General features: G+C 40.9%; 1 protein-coding gene across 1 annotated transcript; it reads left to right on the forward strand.

The window, feature by feature from the left end:
* The first annotated feature begins 4,023 nt into the window (after nucleotides 1-4,023).
* pxb lies at nucleotides 4,024-26,376 on the forward strand. The gene is made up of 5 exons (XM_017153722.3): nucleotides 4,024-4,435; nucleotides 9,401-9,798; nucleotides 16,938-17,050; nucleotides 22,355-22,589; nucleotides 24,493-26,376. Exons 2-5 carry the CDS (start codon nucleotides 9,577-9,579, stop codon nucleotides 25,828-25,830), a joined length of 1,908 nt encoding a protein of 635 aa, XP_017009211.3. The 5' UTR covers nucleotides 4,024-4,435; nucleotides 9,401-9,576; the 3' UTR covers nucleotides 25,831-26,376.
* Nucleotides 26,377-27,734: the final 1,358 nt, after the last annotated feature.

The raw sequence follows: 27,734 nt of genomic DNA on the forward strand, positions 1-27,734 counted from the left end.
GTGCTTATTCTGCGTGTGTTTTCCGCTTTTGGTGACTTTGCATATTCCACTTGGGCGGAAATTTATTAGAAGAGGTCGAAAAACTGTAAAGTCATGTGCCGAAGGACGTGCAGGACACACTTGCACACCTCCAGTCGGCAACCTGTCCACCTCCCCCCTCCCACTTCCCTTTACCGATCCCGATCCTTGCCGCACCGCATATATATCTCGGCGCTCTTTGTATCTTCCTGCCACTCATGCATATGCAAATTGCACTGGCTGGCCATGTGACCCAGTTTGATTGTGGGCGTGTGGCCTCCGCCCCCTGCCTAGCCACCCCCTCGTCCTTGCCCCCCAAACACCCACAATTCGTGCCTCGTTTTGTTTGCGTATTTTTCCCCATTTTGTCGCTGGAGCCTGCCGTTTCGCATTGTCGATTGTTTTTGCCTGTTGATGTTTTTGCATGACAAACAAAAATTATAATTGCACTTGAAATTGGCACAATGGGCTGGGAGGAGGGTGCCTTTGTGTTATCTCACACGGGAATTGTGCGAAATCATTGGAGAGATTATTTCAGAGTTTCATTTCCATACTAGCAATAAACAGAATATGTAGAACCTTGAACTACATAGATTGGGAAAACTCAGAACATGAAGGTCAGACTGTTTGTGAATGATAACGATAAGATGTAAATTTACCCAGATATACTAAGGTAGTTCGTTATCTTAAGGCTAAAATTTAAAGCTTCAAAAATATTATGATAAAATTCCTCTCTGATAAATCTTCAAAACTAAATGATTTTAAACTTATAAATTGGTATAAAGAATAGTTTCAAATTCTTGACTATATTGCAATGAAACCATTTACAGGAATTCAGGAATATTATTTCCAGGATTTTGTGGAAAAATAATATTTTTTCTAGACCTAATGAAGTTGTTGCAATAAATGTCCAATAAATTTGTGTCATGCCCTCCTTGAACAGCTGTAAAATAAACAAGATCTGAATCGAAGAGGAGAAGGGGATGGAATGCTGGATGTCCAGCCCAATCATTAACAGGACCTCCGTTCTCTACCATGGAAACTCGGGTCCAAACCCAATCTATAAGTATTTATGCAGATGGTTTTGGGCGCTCAGTAAAAATATTGGCTGGCTTGCTTTTTCCACACACAGATTTTAATATTCACATGCGTGTGTAGGTGTTTTTGTGTTTCGGTTTTTGTCGAACAGATTTTTTCCTTTTGCCGTTTTGGACCGTATCACTTTGACAAACATGCAGATTATCCCGGAATTATTAATTATTGTATCTGCAAACACGAGCCCGGCCGTCAGCTGTCCTGTATCCTGAATATCCGTGTTTGAATTTTCGGGCGAGGGAGCTGCCATATAAAAGAGCATTTGGTATTATGAATTTTTGGCAACGGGGCAGAACGGGATGACTAATTGGTAAACCACGTGAGATTTGTTAACTCGGATTTGGAATTTAAATTAGAATTTAGACAAACTACAGAGTAATATGATTTATTTACTTTTAATGTTTTAAAACGATTTTACTTTAATATATTTGATATTAAATATAACTATTTTCTTGGGTTGTTTTATGATTTATTTTATTCCTTTAATTTCACTTATTCCTAGCAAAATAACTCTCTTTTTGCACACAACGAAATGTTTCCCAAGTTTTTGTGCATGAAATACTTTGGAAAACTATTGTACTCACGAGATACTTTTCAGCACTCGCATTTTCGTCCCAAAGATAAATCTAAGCTTATGAGATTTTGGGATCTTCTGCAAAATGTTTGTTTCGGTTGCAACTAAAGATATTCTTGTGCATTTTGCATGTACTTTCCAACCGCTCTACTTTTGTATCTTTGGTCTTGGCCATTTCTCAAGAATGCCGGCAGCCAAAAGATACTTTTCAGTTTTTATCTTTTTGCGGCTGCTGCCGGGAAAGTTCTTGGAGTTTTCCGAATGTGAGTGTGGTCGCCATTTTGCAGTCCCCTTTCGTCGGTCAATCACTTAATGCGCCTTTAATTGTGGCCCCCAAGTTGCAGGGAATGAGCCGCTAATGTGTTTCGGTTGGGTCCCCGGGAAAAAGGCAAAGGCAAACATATCACTTGACGCGCCTAATGAGTCTGGGAGGGGGTGGTGCTACCACTGTGGGGGATTTCCAGGGGGGTGGGTTTTTCCGGGGGGCAGATATTACCGTTAGCGACTTTGACTAAGCTGCGCCACCAACATTTGTTGCTGCTGCTGTCGACAACTAACTATTTATAAAGAATTTCCCTCCGTTCTGTAAACAACTTGTGGATGCACTGGAAGGAAATATGTGTGAAAAGTACAAAATGGTTTAATATGTTAGTTTATTTTTGATCTTGAAAATATATATATAATCTAAATATTAAATATAATCTTATGAGTTAGGTACTAGAATTTAAAAATAGAAATAATGGTATTGGCAAAATGAAAAATTTTCTTTATAAATACAATTAAATAAAGTTAAAATATATTTTTGAAATATTTTAAAAAATTTTATTTCTATCTCTGTAGACCATCTTAAAGATGGACCCCCACTTTTTCCTCCCCCACTTCATTTTTCCATCCTCTTTCAGCAACTGGCACAATGGAATTGCATTGAAAACAAACAGTTAAGAATGTTTATAAACAAAACACAGAAAAAATGCGGTGGGTGGAAGGCAGAAAGGGGCGGGGCTGGGGCTGGGGCCAAAGTGGCGCAGAAGGTGAAAGTATAGCGTTGAATGTAAACAGTAAGTGGAGGTGCGAAAAAAATGCGTAAACAAAAATTGCATTGCATGTGCAACTTGCAACATGTTGCTAAGCCAACGGCAACATCAACAAAATATTGGTGAGAGTAAGAGAGAGCACAGAGAGGGTGGTGGGAGAGCAGGAGTTCATTTTCGAACTTCGAATTTCGAAGAGAGTTTTTCTTTCTCGCGAGTGTGATATGAAAAATAACATTGAATTTTCATGCCGGCTGCTGTTGTTGTTTTTGCAGATTTTACATGCAGCTGAAAAACAGCAACAAAGAAGAAAAAACCAGGGAAATGCTGAAAAGCGCTACCTCCCCTCCTTTTTAACACTCACCCCACTCCCACCAGACATTGACCTTGATAGTGGTCGTTGTTGTTGTTGCTGTTCTTCGGTTGATTGAATGGCAAAAATGTTGTTGTTGTTCTTTTTGGCTACCGATAAATACTGATTATAATGGAACCCGATATGGCTTTATTTAATAATACTAATGATACTAGAATGATGCACCTTTAAATGGGCAGGTGTGGTAATTGATATCTCGATGAATCATGAGAAACCATTTGTTAAATCTGTTTTAAATATTGTTATTTCTCAAGTAATGAAAAAAAGAGTTTATAATGATTATAGTGATCATACAAACATTATGTGTTACAATATTTTTATTATGGGCTGGGTTTTTCTGAGATACGATTATGGTGCTTATCATTTTATTGTTTGTCATTTTATCACAGCTAAGAAACTACCTTTTAATGGAATTTTCCATAATTATTGTAATGGGTTGGTTTGTTTGGTTAAAAAAAAACGACTGTAAACGTTTTTGAGAATTTCCAAGCCAATCACGAGTTCAATGGCAGCAGCAATGCAATGTTGTCAAAAATTAAACATTCTTTACGTAAAAATTCTAGCTGAGCCATTGTAATTTAATATAAATATTTGTAAGCAACATTTTAAATATATTTTGTTGTATGTTTATTTTTTTGGCAGTCGTCGGCAGCAACATCAACAATTTCCCAGCGCCAGCGAATGGCGACTGCAACGAAAACCTGCGAAAAAGCCGATTAGAATGAAGAGCCAGAATGCGTTCATCCGCTCTCTCGTTTCTCCCACATTCTCTCGGGAAACCCGGGGAGAAGTTCATTTTCCCCGAACTCTCTACTCTCTCGCCTCGGCTTCGAGCAACCGAAGTTGCTGGCGTGCTGTTGCTGCTGCCGCTGCAGATGTTGCTAGTTGCTGCTGTTGCCGCCGACGAACTCAGTCGCTCGCGACGAATTTGGAATTCAGTTTTTGACTCGCCGTCACTGAAAACGGACGTGAGCGTCTCGCGTGTTGTCCCAAAAATCGAACTGAAAATTCTGAACGGAATACGAGACCTTTTTTCAAGTTATGTGAAACACTAGCGGATTATACCAAACAAAATACAAGAATACCAGCGAATATCTAATACAACCCAAGCAATCGATTCGCGCGCCGTGCAAAGCAAATAAATGTTTTGAAATATAATACCACAAATATTCTGTGTTCAGTGATACACCACAAAAAGTTATCAAAAAGCAAACCGAAATTTCAAAAGCAATACATTGGAATAATTGGCTCGAATCTGATTTGATTACCTAGCAAAAGACAAGCAGAAACAGTTGAACAAATCACTTGACAAATATCCGTTGGAGTATAAAAGCAGAAAAGCGGGTAAGTGGGCAGGAAAATGGAAAAATCAAACCTGGATTTGCCGCAGAGAAATTGAAAACTTTTACGCAGCGGATTACTTGGCGATTTGGGTTGAGCTTTTCTGTAGGCGCTGGTAAATCTTCTTAGCGAAGATCAACGGAATTTCCCTTTGATTAGGGAGTTACCACATTAAAATATGTTTAGAGTTGCGTTTTCTAATCTTCAAAGTGCGGTGACTAATTGAAATGGAACGAAGAAAAGCATTCAAGAGGAAGTCAGGCAGTAAAAAATAAGATTTATGGGAGGAAGTTGGGAGAACCGCGGACGTGGAGAATTATTCAAATAAGCAAGTGAAGGATTATATCTGATTCCAAACAAAATTCTTAGAAAGCGTGCGATGTGTCTCTATCAAACAGATATGTTTATCCATATAGAGTTTCGAGTGATAAGTGATTTTTGTGGAACTATCCAACCAGATATCAGTTGTTGGCTTTGCGGCTACCCATTCGGCTCCAAGAGAATATGTAAACAAATCATCTCTGGGTTTCGCTGGGGCTGCGGCCTATCTTGGGGTCTTCAAAGCGAAGAAACCGCCAGAGACCCCAGAAAATAAAAGGGAAAAAGAAGAGAGAGACCTTTAATTATAACCAAATACCAGTTGAGGCGACACCTTTGTTTGCCTGTGTTTTTCCATTCTGTAAATTTGTTTAAATTATTAGCAAACGCCGAGCAACAAGTGCACTAAAGCGAAGTTCATTATTTTTCCCCGATTCTCTGACGCTGTGTAAATCCTTTGGTAAATAAGTATCCCCCGCCTGTCGGCGGCGTAACTCATAAATTCACGCAAAATAAAATTTATGTATGTTTTTCGACTGGAGTCGGGGGAAAACCGATGCCGGACAAGAAGATGTACGAAAGATCGCGATAAGATCTGGTCTTAAATGAGTTGTTAAACGGGAATCGTGCCCGCCATGGATATAAATAATAATAACAACTCAATCTGGAGTGGCGTGGGTAGCTTGAAAAGTCCCCGGACAAGTGAACTAACTCTTTATGCGGTCACAAAGGTTCTCAACTTGGAATCGAAATCGGTATCGTGTGAATGGGAATGAAAACCTTTCTACCTGTTTGGCAAATTGAATTTTAATTCGGAATTGAGTTGTACACATGTCGGCCCTTTTTCACAGGATTTCCGCTTGCTGTTTAGCCTTTTTTTCGAATGAAATCCCTGGGCTAATTAGTATGCCGAACGAGTGCCCATGAAATTTACAAGCCAACTGGCTTTCCTACGTAGTTGAAACATAAATTTCACAAAAGTGTCGTCTGCTCTAAGGCACTGAAAGAAATAAATTTATCATAGTTATTTTCTTTCTGTATTAAAGAAGCATCAAAGAGCCAAGTTCATTGAATCGGGCAACTTATGGCATATGCCTAAGCTACTTACAAGGTAAACTCCAGACCCAGACTCAAACGGAAAGTATCTTATGCAAATAGGTCTTTATATGGGGGACAGAAATAAAACATTGGCAGAAGAATATTAAGCAGTAAGAAATTGTAAACACAAAGCAAAATATTTGTTATACGCTTGTAAATTTATCGCGGCAGAAAAGTCCAGGGAAAAGCGAAAGGAAAAGGAAAAAGCCGGCTGGCTGGGGGAAATTCGGGAGGCTGTTTTTCACGCTCAGCTGCCCGGCGGCCGAGGAAGAGGAGCTGGCAAAAAGGAGCCGAGCCGAGAATAACAAAAAAAAACTTTATCGCAGTGCTCGCAGGACATGAATTCTCCCCTCGTCCTGCTTCGTCCTTAATGCTGAGTGACATTGATGTGACATGCCGTCATCTTGCCCTCCCCCCACCAACTTTGCTTTATTTAAAAGTTTTTCTTTCGCTTTTTTTTTCGCTTAACGCCTCGGGGGCGTGGCAAGTTTTGTTTGGTTAGTAGAGCACACACACCTTGTGGAAAACAACGCCCCCGGGGGATCGCCGGTCGGGAAGCCAGGGACCCTTGGCCCTGGCAAATAATAAATGATATGTAAACTAAGTCAAAAGTTGCCGTAGGTTGGGTAAATCACAACTTACGGGGGACAAAGCCGAGCCCACATCGCAGTAATTTGTGCGTGTGGCCAAAGCCCGAAGGCATTTTCCAGAGATTAAAGAAGAAAAACTAGGAAAAGCCGGCTTTAATGTAATTTAAAGATGTGATGAAAAATTCTATCTTTAAATCCCTGATATTCTCATTAAATTTTTCTATCGGATAAAATAGCAGTAATAAAATCTAAGAAAGTTTTATGAACTAGTTTTAGATAGGACTTATCTTGAGCACATAAAACCCTCAAATAGATTTGCTCTCACAGATTTTGCAACCATTATTTCCGAGGATAATTCCGACTGTCTGCCACATTTGTTCCACTTACGAGTCCGACAATCCCCCGCTGCGATATCAATGCCCTAACTATAACGTCTCAATATGCGAGCCACAAAAAAAACGAGAACCAAGAGATACAAATTCTTACCTGAGCCGAGTTTTTCCAGCCAAGGCCCAGACAACTACGACGCACCCATATCAATTTCCTCTATGCGACCCAAAACGAATTAAAATTACACATTGACTGGCGGTCAAAAAAAAAATAAAAAGAGAGAGAGGTAGTTATATACCCTATAGACAGTAGGGATTTCGGAGATCCTTTGCCTCGAATCCGAAGGCCTGTCGCCAATGCCCGGAGAACATTTATCATTCGAGCTAATAAATGCGTTTCCCTTACCTGACCGACACGAACCCAATTCCAATTGAGTCATATACCATAGTATAGCTACCCCCGATATGAGGCCTGACTTTTGGGCTGTGTCCATCTAATTTTACTTTTTCCTTTCTCTTTTTTTACTATAACAATTTCCCAATCAAACAATTCAATTATGGGAGTGTATAAATTTCAGCCAGCTGTTCTTGTTCTTGTACTTGAACCGCAATTGTCTTTTGTCAAGTACTGGAAGAAGTTCTCCCGAAATAAATCAACGAGGAGTTGGAAGTGCGGAAAGTGAAAGGAGAAATGGGAGAAATGGCATTTTCTATTTTATATCGTAGGGAGAAATGGAAAACCCTTTAATTGGGCTTGAAGTGTTTGAGTTATGATGAGGAGGGGCATTCAGAAATTCACAATCTCAGAGTCCCAAAACCAAATCGATGGCCAGACAGCTGTCCTCTAAGTATGCCCAGGCTTTAAGGCAATTAACCCAAGTGTGCCCAGGCTTTAAGACAATTATCTAAGTGCTTTTAACCCCCAGCCTTTGATTCCGATGGCGGATCCATCCGTTCTTATCGAAACGAGTTGCCCACGCTAATTGCCCCCCGCCCTCGAGCACCTGATTCGGTTGGGACTTTGATTTCCATTACGCTTCCTTTTGAGCCTGTCCATAACATTTCCGTTTTACGCTTCAGTTAAGTCCGTTTCTTGGCTGAAAAGGAAGAGGGATACGGATAGGGATGGCATCCCAACCAGTCGACTTAATCTCAAAACAAATCGATTTCGTTGACTGTCTGTCTTCTCCTAAGGGTTCCCTCTTTTTCAACACGATTTATTTCATTATTCTCGGCCTTTGCTGCTTTTTTTAAGTTTTTGTCTGCTCAAGTTAATCACCCAGGCCAGACAATTCAATCGATTTGCTGAGGAGAGCCAGCCGAAAACTAAAGCTTTAAGTTTTCTTGAAACCCAATCTTGTCTTTGGAGATTTCTTGTCCCGCTTTTATTTCGGTCTTACTTTTATTTTCGTCCGATTTCTTTTGTTATTTATTAGTTTGGTCTGCGCTGAAGCTGGACTCTTCAATTCAATTCAATTTTCTTTACAACATTTCATCTTTGACATGTTTTGTGTGTCCGTCCAGCCGTCTGTATGTCATTGTGTGTTTATATATCCCAGAGTTCCTCCGCTGCCTCCTCAGCCCCTCTCCTCCCCGCGTTTCCTTCTCCGGGCCGTTGTCGTCTTCGTTTTTAATATCTTTTAATCTCCAATGTCAACAGCGGCTTACATTTGATTGCAAGACAACACACACACAGATACTGTATACTGTGTATATATTTTTTTCAAGATCTTATCAGGCTGCAGTGCCTCGAATCGAGACTCTCTTCGCCGTTTTCCTCTCGAGAACTGTCAGCTAATTAAACGAAACCAACTGGCAACATATGTTGGGTATGAGAAAGGGAGTCGGAATCGGAATAAGAATCCAGATTCGATTCAGAGTCGGGAATCAGAATCACAGAACCAACCTTGGACTTGGACTACCCCACACAACAGCTGGGGAATTCTTAAGCAACTGTCAGTGCAACTGAGAGACAAGTCCCACAAACAGCAGCCATACTTATATCCACCATATATCATCTACCTACTGCGCCTTATAGCATATCCGATTGCCGCGCAGGACCATCAATCATCGGTCCTAACTCAATCGAAACCCCGAAAACCTTAACGCCGAAAAAGGTTTCACCAAGTCAACCGTTTTTTCTCAATTATTTTGTCAGCATATGTGTGAAGAAAAAACACAACCGCAGCGAACAAAAAAATGAAAGGATAATAATAATAAAAGTATTGAAAATAGAAACAAGGAGCACACACGCTGGAAAAACTCGGGGTAAAACAATTGCCAGTGAGTCGACGGAAATCGGGGTGCAAAGGGATAAAAATAGCAGCGCTCGCCAGAGCAAAGTAAATAAAAATAAATAGCAAAAAATGGAAACGCATTAGGGAAAATCAATAAAAATTAACATTTGGCCACAGCGAGAAGGTCGCTTTTCCGGGGGGTGGTTAGGTGGAGGATTTTATTTTTTTTCGGGATTTAGCGGACAGTCGTGCAGGATCAGGCCAATTGAAGATAGGGAACCAGAGTTACGTGCCCGAACATCCATGTGTGAGATAATTAGCACACAAAAGGAGACAAGGCCACATGCTGAGTACTTTTCAACTAACCAGAGTCCTTTTCTCTATTCCTTTTCACAGCTACAAGGCCGCCAATGAAGGCTGTCCAGATGACAGCGATCGGGCAGCGAATTTGACACGCATCCAAAACTTCAAAGCGATACGAAACCGAAGAGGGGAAACCCTACATATAGATAATCCCCCAGCAAACCCCGAAGATCGAAACCATCCCCTCCAGTCGAAATCTCCCGAATTCAATGTGGAAAATGCTGGATATGATGGAACTGTCCGAGGCCGAGCTCTTCATGTTCGACTGCGACGACTGCTCGGGCACGCCCCTTGCCCCGCCGCCCCAGTTCTTCATCCCCCCGCCCCCAAGGCCGCCGGCTCTGGCCGAATTCACGGTGGTGCCGCAGGATTGCAACGAGGAGCAACTGGCCCAGCAACAATGGGAGAGCGATGTCTGCCAGGCAATGCCGGTGAGTTGAAAATTCCATCTAAAAATCTCAGTTTCACACTTGGAAAATTAGCATTGCATACTCTTAGACAGCTTTTTAGGTGATTTCCAATCCAATAATCCTGAAAATCACTTTATAAATTAGCATAGCATACTTTTAGACACCTTTTTCAGTGATTTAAAAACTCTCTACAACATTTTCCTTAGAACTGAGATTTTATCCCTGACCTTAGGTGACGAATCTCTTCCCTCAGTGCAGCTTAGGCTGATTATAATTTCGAGGGCGTTGCAAATGGGATTTTCCCAACCCAACCCCCTATGGGTGGATGATTATGCAACCCTCTCCGCACTTTGCCATAATGAGGCCTGCATTTTGGCACAGCTGTTGGGATTTTCCCCCGGACTGTTGATTTTCTGCTTCCCGAAACGAGTAGCAAGTGATTTGGCTTTTTGTGAGAGGTGTCAGAATTGTATGTTGCCTTATTGAATTATGTGCTCTATGCATATTACAACAAACAAAAGCCTTCGTGTTCGATTCTCAAGTGGTGGGTTGAGCCGAAAAGGTAGGCGTGGCCGGGGGGCGTTGATTATGAGCTGGTAGTACTGAGCATAAATGTTGACAGTTGAGTAGGCACTCCAAAAATCGCAGCAATTGATTTATTGACATAGGAAAATTGCGACACCTGAGGGAAAATCTGTTCGATTTGTGGTCTGATACGATAATTGGTGGATTAATATTATTGAAAACCTTTTCTTATATCTAGAATCCTTTAAACAACAGTCCACCTTAAACTTAAGTGAACTCTTCAACCTCTTTAAGGCCATTTAATTTTAAGTTAGCCACCCAAACAAAACATACCGAAAGGACTCGATGAAAAATTGCCAACATGCCACGCCCACTCGAACACACAACGCCCACATTTCGGGTGCCGGTCGGGAACCGCAAGGAATCACTTTAAAGCAAAGTGAAACAAATTTCTTTTCGTTTCAAGTCCTTTTGGCCTCCAGTTGCCGGAGCAACAGCTGTTGCTCCTGCCCTCATCATTATAAGGACGACTAAGGACATCCCCTTGGACAGTTACAGCTACAGAAATTACAATAACAATGAAAAGTTAAGCGGCAAAAAGGACAACAAAAAGCATTTTTCGGCCGCCAGTCGTCCGTCGGCAACATATGGCCCACAAAATCAACCCTCAACTTTAAAAGGTTGTCAGCGGTTGCAAAGCAACAGAAACAGAAAAAAGTAGAATCAGAAAAAATAGATATTTCTATATAATTTTTTGTGCTGCCAACAAAAACAGGCAAATAGATAATTTTTCATGTGGAAAAACTGTAACTCGGCACTCGTCTAATCTGGGGCAAGTGTTTGTTTAGGTTCTCTGTGGTAAAACAAAGATCAAATTCCACATATCAACACCGCCAGCGGTCATTGATAAAATTTCACGTGCCCCAAAAGTAGAAAAAAAACTCCAACCCCCGAATCTTTTTCCAGCTCCAAGTCGAGTGTTTTCCACTTAATTTCCAACATGATAAATTTAAATAAATATAACCGAAAACGAAAACGAAACGGGGACAAAAGTATCCATATAAGCGGGATCTGTGTGTGGTCCCCCGTCATCTTAGAGCATTTTCTGTGTGGGCACTTGAGGCTGTCGCCCCGTTGATTTATGCTGACAAATCAAACGTTAATGTTAACATGCAGTTTATGTCGGAAACTGTATCTCACGGTCCTAAAGTATTCCAAAATCCAAAACCCAACTGAGAGATTATTTTAGATATTAAATCGTTGCGATGGAGAATTGCAATTCCCCCTAAATCGCAGGTAAACACATTAAAATCTCGGCGAAATCAGCTTAAAATCAATTTCGAGCAAGCGAATCAATTTAATGGATTAGCGTTGACGAATAAAATTCAATGGCGGAAAGCTCTCTCGCCCATCAAATTGATAAGTTTAACGGGAATTGTGCCAATTTGGGGGTGTGCGTGTGTCAACTGGGAGAAGGGAGAGCTTGAAAAAATTCGGAAAAGCAAGGAAAAGCGAGGAAAAACCTTTAAAAGGCAAGCGGAAGTGGCATCCTCGCCAGACATGCGAAATTAAATTTCCAGCGAGTGTGTGTGCGAGCCAAGGAGCAAAAATACTTGACAAGCAGCTTCTGATTTGCTCCAATGGGCGTGGCAGCAAATAATCCTTTTTCCAGCTTTCGCTTCCTTCTTCCTTGAGATGTATATGTATTTCAGGAGAAGCGAAGAGAAGCTCTCCTTTAAGCAGACGAGAAACTGTTGAAGACGATGACAAGGGGAGAGTTTCGGGGGGCGAAGGACATCCAGACTTGGGTGTGTAGCAAATAGCATGACATTGATATCAAATGTCGTGAGAATGCGAAATTCCTTAGCTGTTCATCCTACATATATATATTAGAGCCCTGCATGAATCATTCAATTTTTGTTTTATCATAGTATGCCATGAAATTTCTGATTTGTTTATTCAATTCTATGTGAAATAAATTGAATGTTATTCTAATTCATTTAGAAATGAATGAATTGAATGAATTATTTTATGAATTTTTTGAATTTTCCAGATTTTTTTTGTGCTTTCTTTTGAGAACAAAAAGTGGAAAATTTTTAACAAATCAATGTTAACAGCATAGTAAATAAAATTCATGCAGATTTAGTCACAAAATTATGGCCCTTTCTTCTTCAAAATAAATTGTCGTTTGAATTATTTCGGAATTCATGCCATTCATTCATTCAATTCTATTAAACTCAAAATTCAAATTCTTTCAATTCTATTAAACTCAAAATTCTAATTAATTCATTCATATAAAAGAAAAAATTCAAAATAATTCATTGAATCCATTCATGCAGGGCTCTAATATATATACCTATATATAGCTAAATTTTGTTGCCTTTGGCTTTTGTTGTAGTCTGCTTTTGGGCGCTTTGGCTTTTGGTTTCCCAGGAATGGGATTTCGGGTGAGTGGGTGGTGTTGGCTTAGAATGACAAGGCCGTTGTTGCTGTTATTGTTGCCGCTGTTTAGTGTTGATGTTGTTTACAGTTGACATAGCCAGACACAGCTGCAGACAGTCGCAAAAATCGGGAAAGTAGGGGAAAGTCGGGGAAAGGGAACCGAATGAAAAATATTTGTGTGCACAAAAATTGAATTTTCATGCGAGTATAAATATCTTTTTGCTCGAATAAATAAGATATATTTTTTGGATGCAGAAGGAAAAGGTCTTTTCCCTTTTACTCAATCACTTGAACTCTAGATTAGCCAATTTAAATTCGAAAAAAATCTATATTTAAAGAAATTCCCAACCCTTTTCGATTTCGAGTAACCCCACTGCATTTTCCATTTTCTTTTGCACCATTATCGGCGCCATCTTAGCCGCATCGGCCCAACAAGTTTCGCAACTCATTACACCCTCCGAACATCTTATGGGAATGGGGCTCAATCACGAGCTGTTTCCAAACAATTGCACTGCCAAGTGGTTACCGAGAACCCCGGAGAAAAAGAGGAGGAGGCTATCCACCAGGTCGATTCTCGATATGCACGTGCAATGAAATCGAAGTTGGGGTGCTAAAAAAAAAGAAGAAAAACAGAAACAGAAAGGGGAAAAATAAAGGAGCCAGCCACACATGCATCGTATGTTCGGAAAACTTTTGCCATGTTATCAAAGCAGCCTTTGTTGCTGTTGCTGTTGCAAAATAGTTTTCATCCTGCAAGTGGCACGTGCTTGTTGCTGGCTTTTCCTTTTGTCGTGTTTTGATGGTGAAAACTTTTGTGTTTTTCTCATCAGGCACGAAAATGAAAACGCGCTAGTCGTTGACTTTGCGAGCGAGAAAAGTTGTTAACTTTAAAGTTTTCCCGTGAGCGGTGAGAACTTTTCTTCAGGTGCTTCTGGTAGTGGTAGTGGAATTCATTTTGACGACTGATTTTGATGACTTGCCAAACGGTCCCCCCATTTTCTACATTGTTGTTTGAGCTTTTTTATGCACTTTGGCCACACTTAAAAATTGGGTCAAAGGCAGGCATTTCACTTTATGGCCTACTAAAGCCGCCTGCTGCCTGCTTTCTGTTCGCCCTTGAGCCTGGTGATTTCTCATGATTAAAAAGTTGCCACAAGGCCGGGAAAACATTCGCACACTCCTCCCGCACAGCGAACAAGGAAAACTCGCACGCATAAAAGTAAACAACATCTTGCAGCTTTGCGTTTGCTGCGTTAATCTCACTTTGCCTTATTCCCGCTTTTTATTATTATTATTTTTTCGGGTGGGTGTAAACTTTAAGCCATAATTTTATATTCCGCCCCACCCGAAAGCACCGAAAGACCCGGAAACTCGCCGACTAATGGCTTTTGTTGTCTGCAACTTGAAGGAGGGCTTAATTATTTTATCGGCCAAGTTGTTCTGGAGGCACTGAGAGAAAATAACCATATTTTGACCTAATAATCGTAAATAAATAGAAGAAGGAGATGGCTTACTTATCAATATTTATTTTGAATACGTATTGAATTAGCCTATTTTTTCCAAGTGCCTACTGTTTGTATTTCCCTTTATTCTGTATTCCCTAGACATAAATCGTTCAAACTCTTATCGTTATCTTGTGTTTACATTGCCTACTCCTTTTTTCCCTGCCTTTCTTTATTTAATTTAATTTATGGAATGCCCAGGGGCCAGGGAGAGAGTGTGTGTTGTTTAGCGAGGGGTGAGCGGTTATTATAAGCGGCCTAGATGGAAAGCCTTCAATCATACCGGTGGCACTGCTTATCTGAGCAAACAGCAACTCTACTTCTGTTGTTATCGATAATGCGACTCTGTTTGCCTTATTTCTGTGTATTTCTCTTTTTATCTCAGGGCTAATCCGTGGGGCAGCTGGAAGCGTTTCGGTGGCAATCAACAACTGTCGCAATGCGCACAGTTATTGCCCCCGCCACTGCCACTCATTTATTTGTTTGGCCCCAAAATGAGCATTACAAATAGGTAAACGCCTTTTGCTAGCTCCACACAGTAACACATGTATGTATTTTAGATTTATCGATTATCAACGCACAAGCACGCAGGCATAGTCACACACAATGCAGTTCAAAGTTGACTGGAAAATGTGTGAAGCGTACGAAATGAAAGAGGGAAATGTTTCCAAGGCGAGACAAAAGGAAATTGTTTCATTTTCTTTTCACCGACCACGAAAAAAAATTGAATGACGCAAGTGTGATTTCTATAAATTCAATTGGGAATATGTGAAGAAAAAGAGGGGTGAACTTATATTATTGTAGGGGAATAATTGTGGCATTATCGTATTTATGAAAATTTTGTAAAGAATAAAAAAAAAATATTATATTTTAAATATTTATTTATAGTAATATAATTTTTTTATTATTCAAAATTTTTCTTTATTTTTCCACATACCTTAAATATTTCGTTGTTTTGCTCCGCCCTTGGCAATTCCCCCAGCACTCTAACAATGCTCCACATTCAACCGAAATGATATGATCGAAGCCCAAAAGAAAAAGACAGAGGGAAAATCTCGTGTCAGGTCTCATTAATCAATTTGATTACGAGCATTCGGGCAGTTCCCCCGCCAGATTTCGAGCTTTTGGCGTTGCACTGCGCACACATGCCAGGCATAATTGTTTAATTTATTATTATTTGTCTCTGAATGGGTTTCCAAATACAAATTTCTTAATTTTTATTTGTGTGTGTTTGGCTTGGCTCGGTGATAAGCGATCCAAATGGGGATTTCGCCCCGCATCTCCCCCTTTTTTCGATAATTTAAACAATTTCGCCATGTGGAAGGCGGCTGTTGGATGTCAATATTTTAATGGCTTATCTCTGGGGGCTAGAAATGGAAATGCTCTCTTGTAATTTCTGTTTGTTTACGCTCTCAATCCGCGTGTATTTGTTGCTCTCAATGAAATATGAATAATATTTATATTTGCCCCGAGCGCATGATTAATTACTCACTAGCTGATAAGCGTTTGAATCGCTTTGTGAGTGAGTAGCAGCGAGTGCTTCCGCATTTTGCCGCAAACTGTGCCACTCGTATTTGTGTTTGATGTGCGCAAATAAATCAGAAAATCGGAAAGTTGGAAAAATGCTTTTAATAAATTAGTAAATGCACAAAATGCATTACGAATTAAAGAGTAACCTACATTCGAAAACAAAGAGAGCCAGTTAAACACAAACAAACAGCCGGCGAAATTATTTGCACAGCTGTCAAAGTTTGACCCCAATTTCCATGTGTTTGGCGAAGCTGCATCCTCTCTCTCTCTCTTTCTCCTTTGCTGTCTCACTCGCTCACAAAAAAATATTTTCCATGTTTTTGAGTGATTTATGTACGCTTGTGTGTGTGCCCCACGACAGGTGCATTTGTGAAGACTTTTCCACACTTCTTCGTCTTTTGTTTTGGCTTTTTCCAGTTTGACTCTCGGGTCAAACGCCCAACGAAACTGAAATAAAATGGGAAATAAATAAAAATACTTAATGAAAAATATTTTTGAAATTTAGGCTGGAAAAAAGACGGTTTATCTTCTTGTGACAGTGACAGGTGAGAGGCGGAAACCCGATAGGCAGAGTTGTCAGTCGAAAGAGATTAGAAAAATGTTGGGAAATAAAAATGTTGTTAAAAAATAAATTAAGATTTTTTGGCATATTCCAAAGAAAGATTTTTCAGGAAAAAAGTACCCCGCAACTTATCAATCTTTATTCACTTTTCGTATCAACTGATTTCCCTTATTTATCCACGACTTCATCATTTATTTGGCAACTTTTTTGCATGCCCAAGCATAAATTCAAAGGCAAATTGCCCGCCTTATCCCCATTCAGCTGACCTTAATTTCCTGGGTCTGGTCAAAAGAAAAAAAATAAACAAAAAGAGGGAAAAAGGTAAAACGCCCACACTTCGCAGTCTGAATTTGAGGAAAAGCCAAAGTAACCGAAAGGTTAACAGCCCAAGTCGCGTGCGCTGCGCTTTTGTTTGCATTTCGTTAGGCATATTTACGAAAATATTTTCCTCCTGCCAATGGTTTTCCTTTTGGCCTCTTGTTTATATGCAAAATGGCTTTGTGTTTGAGTTGAGCGTTGATTTACTCACATTTAACTTTTACTTTTACTCTTAGACCCCCCAAACTAAGACCTCTGTTTTCCCCTCTTTATCTTTGCAGATCTTGGATGCCAGCCTGTACAGCAGTCAGTCGTTAGCCACATCGGCCATGATAGCCGTGTTCTCGCTGCTCTTGGTCTTGATTGTCCTCATCTCGTCGCTGTTCGTTTGGAAGTAAGTACACTTGAAAATATTAATATTATTATTGAAAAGAAGGGATCAAAAACAGGTTTTAATTTATGTTTTTTAATCACATTAAATGTAGATTATTCGGTGCTATATATTTTTAAATTTTTAAAAATAGTTCTCCTTCGATAGCAATATTTTTTTCCCGGTGTCCTAAGCAATGACTCAATTACTTGGCCTGGCCCACACACACACCGCACTTTTCCCTCCGACAAACGCCTTGTGTGGCTTTGTCTTGACTATTGCAGCGGCTTGTCCCCTTCTGGCAACTATTTTTTCTTGCTTTTCTTCTCTTTACTTTGCCGCAGTGGAAGCTGCAGACTTTTGAGGCTTTAAAGGAGGCGTTAACCATTGCCTGCAACAACATGTTGCTCTTTTGCCTTTATGATTTATGTGGCTCCGAACCGCAGGAAAAAAGTTTCCAGTGGTAGATAGCTGAGATGCGATAAAGAGGCGGAGTTCCTGCATTTCATAGAGATTTTTCGGCTTGCTGAGGGGCCAAAGAACGGGTTAAAGTTTTTAAATTTTTTAAATTTAATCCCAAGAAGAACTAAAATAATTAAATTTCAATGGTAAAAAGAACCAGTAAATATTTTGGCACCCCCTAAAAAACTTAATCAACTCAGGCAGCAGTTCAGAGGATAATAAATTCTCTGCCAGCAGTGGCAAATAAAATTCAGTGCAGGTGAACGCAGGTAAAAACGCGGTGGCCAAAAGTGTTGGGCCGCAAAAATGTTCACGCCATATGAAAAATGCAAGCAATGCATAAACATTATAAAACTATATCAAAAATGTATGTAAACATGCGAGAAAAAATGTGGAAAAATAGAAGAAAATAAGCGGGAGAAATAAAAACCCATTTGCTAAAGCTGTCGAAGGAGAAAGAGACGGGTGAAGAGTAAAAGAAAGAGAGGGGAAAAACGCGTTGGCAAACGAAAATTAATGTAGACTACTTTTGAGCGGAGCCACACTGACCTATATGGCAATGCGAGTGTGTGTGTGCGGGTGCACTTAAAACCGAAACTAAATTAAATTGAAATTTTAAATAAATGTTGCTGCAGTCGCAAGGCTACAAGAAAAAAGCACGTGAGAAATGGTTCAGGCACACACACAAATCAACTTTTAGTTGGTTTGGAAAAAAACACAACCCCAACATACACACACAAGTAAAGATATAAAACAATTTACTTTTACAGTCTCCGCAAAAAAAAACACTCGAAAAAAACTCAGTGAGATTGCAAACGAAATGAAATCTGCTGCAGAAATAAACCACAAAAGAGGAGCAGAAAAAAGGGGGCGAATGAAACAAGCTCTGGACATTGTTTGCATGTAATGCAGTGTGGAAACACAGGGGCAGGAAAAGCAGGAAAAGCTGGGAAAGCTGCAAAAGATTTTTGCACGCACAGCAGAGTAGAAAAGAGAGGAGGCTAGATAATGGCTATGGGCAAGGCCACAGCTTTACACATATATATCGCTTTTTTTTTTTTGCCTGCCTACCCCAGTCTTTAAAGGGTTAAAGCTGAACTAAGAGGATGTGTGGGATCTCTAAAGGATATACAACAATATAACCGAAGGTCCCCTCATTAACATCAACAAGTGTTGAAGTAGCAGGCTCCCCGGAAAACCCAAGGCTGTCCCGAAAATCGATTTTCCTTTCAACAACAATACGCAACTTGTTCGGAAATATTCATGGGTCTATGGGAAAAACGAGGGGAGGAGTTATGGCTACAAGCGATTTTCATACATATTCATTAAAGTTTGCTGACCGCACGCACGCACAGTGGGCGGAAAATGGTTGGGAAAATGGGTGGGAGAATGTTGTTGTTGTGCTTCATCATTTTTGAGGTTGTTCCTGGCCATAACAAAGGCAGCAAAAAAAACAGGACAAACGGGCATCTTTATTACATAGTTATCTATGCATGCATGTGTGTGGGTGTAGCTGCTTTAAGTGTTCAACCCCCCCAACCACCCAAAAGATGTGTCTGTGTTCGTGCCATTTTTGTGGCATTTATGATGTGGCACATTATTTTTGCTTTTATGTGCTGCGTGTCCTGGACCCACGAAAGGAATAGCAAAAGAAACACATAACTATGAAAAGCCATAAATAAAATAGCAACTAATTTTATTTATATTTCTGTTCGAGCCTCAAACAAATCAAATAATCACAACGCAATCACTGCAAGAAAAAGTCTGCGGCTTTGTCATACGGAATTCTTGATCCGCCCGCTTTGTGGCCTTTAAATTCTTCATAAATAATTAATTAAAATGCCCCGACAGATTGCCCCCAACCGATTATCATATAAAATTCAAACCATAAATTGCATTTATTATGATGCATTCAGCCCTTTTTCTTTTTTTTTCCCCGATTTCCACCCCGCTCCATTTCCGCTGGTAATTACCTTAATTATTTTAATAAACCGCCAGAGTGTTTTCAGCACTCTCCGATTGCCACACACTTTGCTGCAAATGTTTGCATATTGGAACTTTATTAATTACACGAGATGCGAGTGCCGTGCCACACCAAAAACCATATGCAACATGTGTGCGTAAAGTGACATAAAATGATGGAAAAAATCTGAAGCCCTTGTTATTAAAATTGTTAACATTGTCGTCAGTTAATAATATTTCAATAAATGTATATGCTTAATTTGTACACAAATATTTCGCCCCTGGTTGAATATTTAACAAATTTAAGGCCGCAGCAAAGTCAAGGCCTCGGCAGAATGTTCATTCATTTTAAATGAGCGGGAAAACCCTGGCAACCACGAGAAGTAAAAGTTATGGCAGCATTAACATTGTTGACTGTTAAATAAATAAAATCAATTTTACCTGACGGCGGACTTTTTCTGGAGTTGAACACGTAAGCTTGTTGCTATCAAGTATGCAATAACAATCACAATTCCATCATATTAAGGAAGCGTAGGTTGTCTTGGCAATTTCCCTTTTAATCAAATGCAACCGGGGTCTTCCAGAGTTGCCACGTTACTGTGTGACTCATGCCGTTTAAACAGCTGTTCCTTCCTCTTTTGGCTGCTTTTGGTAATTTGATGCCCAGTCGAGTCTTGCCCTGCGGTTTTGTCTTTGCGGTCAGTTTGTTTGTTGGCTGGCTGGTCAACTGCAGTGAAATTATGCAATGGTCATTCCGAAGGGGATTCAAGGGGGTTTCGAGGGGTCAGGCAGACCACCAGAGTGGCGGTGTCGGTTTTGTGGCCGAAGTAAGCAGTCAAATAGCATTTACTTTGACTGCAGTTCAAACGAAATTATTGCCTGGGAAAATGCATTCATTAAGTGTGGTGAACAAAAAATGCAGGAAATTAGTTGGACTGAAAAGCGGGTTTCAAACCACTTTGTTAATATTTTTTTACATTTATTGATTTTAAAAACAAGCCTATCCAATTTCTTTTCCTCAATTTGCATATGTGCTCTGCCATTTCTTTTACTGCTAGAATCTCTTTTTCTGCAATTTCCATATCAAAGTCTTAACACGCCCGCTTCTTGCATCCAACTCCCCCATTTCCCAATGCCATGGGAATATTTGTAGTACTTCTCCTCATTCTTTTTCCCAGTTCTCTTCGGCTTTGTTCCCTTTGTAGTTTTACTTTTTTACGTGCCGGGCTTTAGTCTTTGCAACCCCCAAAAGTGCGAATCTGCAGACCAGGAACTTTAGTTCAGAGTTCATAAATAAAAGATTCACTTCTTGCCAGGCAGTAACTCCCTCACACGCACACAGTAGCAAATAACATTGTTGCCCCTTTGGTTTCGTTGGCTACTTTTTATTGTAAATTGCTTATGCCAGAAGGAGAGACCTGTGTCTGTGTTCCAGCCCCCCAAAGGTATTTCCTATTTGGCATTTCGCATTTGGCTTAAGCTCCGCTTCAACTTCAACTTCCACCCCTTTCGGTTTGCATATATCGAGCATACAAATGGTTTACTTTCTTGCCAAATTGTACGACGCTCTGGGGGATGCCCCCGGTTCCTTTGGCCTCTCTTTACGGCCAGTTGGCCATAACGCTTAGAAATCAAACAAGCCTCTCAAAGGGTTAGGCCACCCCTCCTTTTCGCCTTTCGCATTCATTCTTGATTTCGTTTTTACGCCTCGTAAGTGAAATGAAATGAAATCAAGTGGAATGGGATATCAAGGGGCAGGGACAAAAGTCGAGTGCGGAGTGCCTTGGCTTGTGGCATGCCACATTATTTAATTTACTTTTAAGAATATTCCAGCAGGCAGACAGTTGGCAAGACGTTCTACATCCTCATCCTTGTCTTACTCTCACCCGAAAGTCAACAAGCTGCTCTTGAGCAGGCTAACATGAAATGTGAGAGGCGCGTGTGTGTGTGTGCTATCCTGCAGGGAATCTGGGATATAGCTCTTGCCACACACAGTTTGCCACTCATCCAATAAAGACTTGAAGTATTTAATCCGAAAATGCCTGAGAAGCTCTCTTTTTAATTAGATCAATTCCAGTTTACCTTCAAAATTATAATACTTTGAATCTTTAAGGTAATAGTTAAAATTTTCTTTTTTATTATATTAGGTTAAACCAAATTCGTATATATTCTCTGGTTTTCTCCAGGCCAAACCCCTAAAAGTAGGCAAGCATTTTTAATGTCTTCCCACAATCAGTTTCCACGTGTGCGTCTGTGTTTGTGTTGGCTGGGAGTTTTTACGAGCGACTTCCGTTTTGACATCGCAACATGTTTACCTACAAGACATTACAAGGATGTCGGGCTCATCCTTCCATTTACCATTTGCCAGTTACGTGGCGTGCCGTCAATTTAATTTCACATTTTTCATTATGCTTATGGCTGCTCGGGCTGCTCAAGGCTGTCTGTTTTCTTTGCCAGGGGCAACACTTAATTATGTTCATTATTTTCATGGCACGCGGTTGTCGCTCCTTGGGAATCCCCCGGCTCATCAACATTCTGACATCGTCGACAAAGCATTGAACTCATTTAAATTGAATTTTCTGCTGTGTGTGCGCTGCTTTGGCATTCTTTATTAATCAAATTGTTTTTTGGGAAAAGCTTGGCCCTTGGCTTGTTTACCTGACATTTATCAAGGCTGCTCCAACGCCCAGTTGGTCATTACAAATCGATTTATCTTGGGCTGAGGCCAAGAACTTATGGCTCTATTAGCCTGTGGGTGGGAAGGTGCAAAGGCAGCGCTAAATGTTTGCCAAAGCCGAGTAACATCATCATCATCATCATCAGTCTTGTTTAGCTAGCTAGTCTTGAAGTACCTGGCCACCTACATATTTATTAATCTCCTTTCTTCCTCTATTTTCCTTGCAGAAACAAGCGGAAGGTGCAGAATCTGCTGCCCTGCAAGACGCCCACTCGAGGACCTTTAAACGGAGCCATGCCCTTGGGCGGCGGAACTCTGGGATCGGCGCACCATCATCACCATCACGGGATGTACGAGGATCCCGATGCGCACTTGGGCCACCACAGACCCCTGGTGATGCATCGGCATCATCATCACCAGCAGCTGGCCCACCATCATCACTATCAGCAGCATCACTCCGAGGTTAGTAGAGACATCTTCACATCCTTCTCATGGGATCTATATCCCTATCCTTTCCCACCCTCACTTCATTCAACTCACCAAAACATTACGACAATCGCTGTCAAAACATTGCGCAGTCATTGTCTCGAGTTCAGGTTACTGGTTATTCGACTGCTTTTGATCCTGTCACATGCAATTCAATTGTAAGACGAAACCACGCTTCCTTCTCACCAAGCCAAGGATATCCCTTTCTGCATATTATTCATTTATGTCTATGGCTCTTTATGCCCATTGTACGCCTCAATTTACACTTGAACTTGACATGGCACATATATATATATATAATATACGAAGATATGCGACATATCCTGTGTAGTATCCTACCCCCAGTCAGCTTAATTTCAGATCCTTTGTGTGCCTAAATATTTTACGACTCTGACGCCTCGAAGGCTTTTTCTTTTTCTTTTTTTTTTTCTGACCCAAAACGTGTTTTCTTTATGGGCTCACCCTCGGTTTTATTCCATTTTTTCATATTTATACCCGTTACTCGTAGAGTAAAAGGGTATACTAGATTCGTGCAAAAGTATGTAACAGCTAGAAGGAAGCGTTTCCGACCCCATAAAGTATATATATTCTTGATCAGGGTCACTAGCCGAGTCGATCTAGCCATGTCCGTCTGTCCGTCTGTCTGTCTGTCTGTCTGTCTGTCTGTCTGTCTGTCCGTCTGTCCGTCTGTATGAACGCTGAGATCTCAGAAACTACAAAAGCTAGAAGGTTGAGATTTCCCACACATATTCTTTGGCTTCCTACGCAGCGCAAGTTTATTTTAGCCGAGCGCCACGCCCCCTCTAACGCCCACAATCGCCCACTAACGATTTTAAAATGGGTCCTGCGCCCACATCTTTAAAGATTTCCGAGAAGTATAAATGCAATTTTGTTGTGTATATTTATACCTATCGAAATGTAGAAGACATTTTTCAAATCGGACAATTCATTAAAAAGTTATACGCAATCAAAAATTATATATCTATCTCCCTCGCACTCCCTTTAGCTGAGTTACGATTATTAGTCGGGACACCAACCCGACACAGCGTTCGCACTCCCTTTAGCTGAGTGACGGGTATTAGATAGTCGGGACAACAACCCGACTATAGCGTTCTCTCTTGTTTATGTTCGAGTTTTGCGCTTTTGGAGGGACATCCCAGCCCCATGAAGTGTGTGTTTATTTTATTGTCTGATAAACAGCTCCTTTAGGGTGCTTAATACGAACTGGCGGCTTAAGTATATCCCAGTTCAATTAGTTTTTATACTTAATCCTTTTCATTCTGCTTAGCATTCATTTCCCGCCACAATTTCCCATTAGTTGGGTATTTGCCCTAGTTTTTAAAGCTCAATTGGTGGAAGCAGCGAAGAACCCTTCAACTTTTACTCTTAATACTTTAACTGGGGCATTCTTACTTCCTCGTTGTTTTTTTTCTTACGCATTTTTAACTTCTTCTCCTCTTTTTTTTTGCCTTTGTCAGCTTTGTTCTGTTTCAACAACTGCTTATGCTGCTCGGCTGCCTTCCCTTCTTGCTTCTTACTGCTCGAACTTGCCCCTTTTTCTCCTGGCCTGTCACATTTCAAAGTGCTGCCCCAGGGTACGTGGCAGTAAAGCGGCTTACCAGGAAAAAGAAAAACCTTTTCCCTTCCCGCAAAGGGGGTTGCAAATTGCACACGGCGCATAAAAACGGCATAGTAATGAGTTTAAAATTTTACAAAAATTTATTTCTGATTTCTTAAAATTATAATAACAGTTTTTTCTGCTGTGCATTCCAAGAAAGCGAAAGTAGGGCCAACCCTTTAACCACCCCCTTATTTTTACTTCTCCCTCTTTAACTTTTCCTTACAATAACTAACTAATTTATTTTTCTTTTTCTTACAGCTGCTCCAAGGCAAAAGCATTCACTACCCCAGCGGCTATCCTATGACGCGTTCGCCACCCTTTTTGGTCAGCTCCTCGCCAGGACCCGATCCCTATCGCTCCAACGACAATGTCTACGAGGAACTGGGACCGGGACGCGTTGACTCCGATGGCGAATCGGAGCCGCCACTGCATTCCGATGATGACTTCGCCGAGGACGAACTGTCGCTGCCGGGCGAATGCAGTTTCCAGAAGGAGAACAATCTGCCAGCTGGCGCCGGTGCCACGCCCTATCACGAGAGGGCGGCTGGTAGCAGCACAGGAGCATCGGGAGGAGCAATGGCACCCACCACATCCTCCAATCTGCCCACCCAAGAGCGACACAGTGTCCTCAGCAGCGGCTCCTCCTCCGGTCAGGATGCCTCCACGGCCACCGCCTCCTCGGCCAGCAACAATAATCACGAGTTGGCTTCGTCGGGACCCAGCAGCAATCGTCGCACTGCTCGCACGCGACGTTCTCAGGATCACAATCAGGATCAGGATCTCAACAACAGCACCTCCACGGCGGACATAGCTGACCTGGCACCGCTCTACGACAACCGCAGCAATCTCATGTCCCTGGGCTACATGGCTCGCTCTACGGCTCCTCAGTTCTACAATACCCTGGAGCACGAGGTGGAGCGTAGGAATAGGATTAACGCACAGCTTAGTAAAGCCCCAGCTCCTCCGCTCTCCACAATTTACAGGGAACGCATTCGCTATCCCACGAATGCCAGCCAGCAGTATCCTTCGAGTGCAGCCAGTGGTTTAATGGCAGCCACCATGAGGGCGAGGACTCAACCCAGGGTACTGGATCGTCGATTGGCACCGCATCAGCATCAGCACCACCGCATCCATGCCGCTCCCATGGCCCAGGAGCCATCCTACTGCTATGCGGAGCCCATGTACAATGCGAACTATTACTACGAAAGTGCTGGGGGAGCCCGGCCCTATGCCTCCACCCTTTTGCCCTCTGCCGCCGCCGATTACCGTCATCCCTATGGGGACTCGAGCTTTGGTTCCGATTCGGGATATAGTCACCATACGCCGGCCAGCTCGATTGGTCGACAGGATTACGACCTGGCCGAGCCACAAGTGGTAAACCAGCCGCCAAAACCCAGCAAACTGAGTTCCGCCCTGAACTTCAGTTGGAATCGCAACTCTAGGGTTAAGGGATCGACTCCTGGTGGAGCTATTGCGAAAACCTCGGGAAATAGCAGCAATAGTAGTGCCACCAGTCCCAACAACAACAGCAGTGCCTGCTCCACCGTCACCTCTCAGCTGGAGAACAACAATGCTGCCAGTCTCTCGCCGGCGTAGATAAACCAATAAAATATATATCCTATATATCCTTGTAAATAGGGGTTACAGAAAACTCAAGAACCCTGTACAGTTAGTCATATCTCCTAAGCTAAGCATACTGAATATCAAAACTGTCCTGCGTGTACATCGTCAAAGCAATAGCTATTTAACCTATGAATACTAAAAACTCGATGCAGAGAGCCCAAAGTTTCTTGGTAGGACTATCAAAATGGGATTGCCATACCAATACCACCAGGTTTTAGCTCTGTTTCAAAAGCAAAAACTTGTCGCAAAGCAAAGAACTTATAGGTCATAAGTGTTTTTCCAATGTGATTGCCAAATTCTACAATATAACGCTAAACTAAACTAAAAACTGCGAAACTAATTTATAATCTAGTTATATTAAACCTATGTCCACAATGTACTCTTAAGTTTAACGTTAGTTTTGTTTGTTATTTTAGTTTTTAAGTGGAGTATAAGAAGAGAGAAGAGCTGCTAAAGAAAAAAACGTTGAACAGAAGGTCAACAAAAATATACCAAAACATTATAAAAATCAAATCGAAATCTATGAAGTGGTTTTTTATTTTTCAAATTTTTATGTTTTCTTTTGGGTTGTGTTTGAATTTCTTTTAAAGAAAATTTCTGGACGAGTGCTCTTTAACAGAACAGAATCCTTTCCATTATTAAAAGGGGAGTAACAGAAATATTTTTCAACCAAAAAACGTTCTAACGTATTTGAAGATATTTCAGTGACACACCCATATACTTCATTTTAAATTATGTAGCGCACTTTTAGGCGCCTCAGGAAATTCAAAGACAATATTTCATTTTTGTGTGCATACTTTTTGGAGCAACTGTAAATGTAACATGCTTAACAGTTGTGTTTTCCTCAGTTAATTAACAGAGCATATAAACTTTACTCACATTTTATTGATTTAATAAATTTAAAAATTCTTTCGGAGCAGCATTTATATGTTAACGTTAATATTTTATTGCAGTGTTGATTTATCTTCGTTTTTGTTAAAAATAAATTGCAGTATTGCATTTAACCGCAGCCTTTGATCAAACGACAACCAAAGGCTCTAAAAAGACTGTTTACATATAAAAGAACAACATATTTTACTTATTACCGAAACAATAATAAACTGTATAAACTAAATACTAGTTGGTAGAGCTTTGTAAACTATATCTTGATGAAGAATCCAAGCAAGAAGCGAATGAGAAAATCAGATAAAACACCCATTAGGTATGTCGAGTGAACCATTTTAGCGGGTGCCCTTGTCAATGAATCCCCGCGATATAGAGAACACTTCCTAGGTTGTATCAGAACTGTAAATAGCAGAAGGGGATCATTGCCTCCCCCTGCCACTTAGCCGGTAAAAACCAAAAATATCCACTAATAGTCTCCCCAATCCTCCCTCCCATTTCCCATTTTCCCCCAGCGATGTGTGAGAGGAAGCGAAATGTTAAATTTTCTTATATGAGCACAATGCAATGTATCCTATAAACCGTAGTCTATACATACATACATATTCGTACGTAGAGTACACATAGCTTAGAATCGAAAATGAAAACATGAACCCATGATGATAAGCTTATATTGATAAGAGCCGATTCCTAGACCTCCCCTCCCACGAGTAGCAACTTAAAAGGATAAAAACTTAGCCTAGATTAACTTCTTCAGCCATCAGCCATATGATATGCAATAATTGCTTTAGATCAAGTTCAAGTCGTTGTGATTTTTGGAAAGCCGCCTATAAAAATCGAGGTCTCTACAAACAATATAAGGCGTATATACATAGATATGAATATGGAACAGACCCAGATAAATAAAATGCAGTAGCACAATCATCGAGCGAGTGACAACAAAAACGAACAGCAGCTTACAAGGACTAATACTAATCCTAAAAATTAACTAGATA

This window comes from Drosophila takahashii, chromosome 3R, assembly GCF_030179915.1.
Source record: "Drosophila takahashii strain IR98-3 E-12201 chromosome 3R, DtakHiC1v2, whole genome shotgun sequence".
Lineage (NCBI taxonomy): Eukaryota > Metazoa > Arthropoda > Insecta > Diptera > Drosophilidae > Drosophila > Drosophila takahashii.

Bases quoted from the DNA above. Each gene is read 5' to 3' on its own strand.
- pxb (XM_017153722.3), top strand. From the start codon at position 9,577: ATGTGGAAAATGCTGGATATGATGGAACTGTCCGAGGCCGAGCTCTTC. The intron at 9,799-16,937 runs GTGAGTTGAAAA...TTATCTTTGCAG, and splicing joins ATGTCTGCCAGGCAATGCCG to ATCTTGGATGCCAGCCTGTA. The intron at 22,590-24,492 runs GTTAGTAGAGAC...TTTTTCTTACAG, and splicing joins ATCAGCAGCATCACTCCGAG to CTGCTCCAAGGCAAAAGCAT.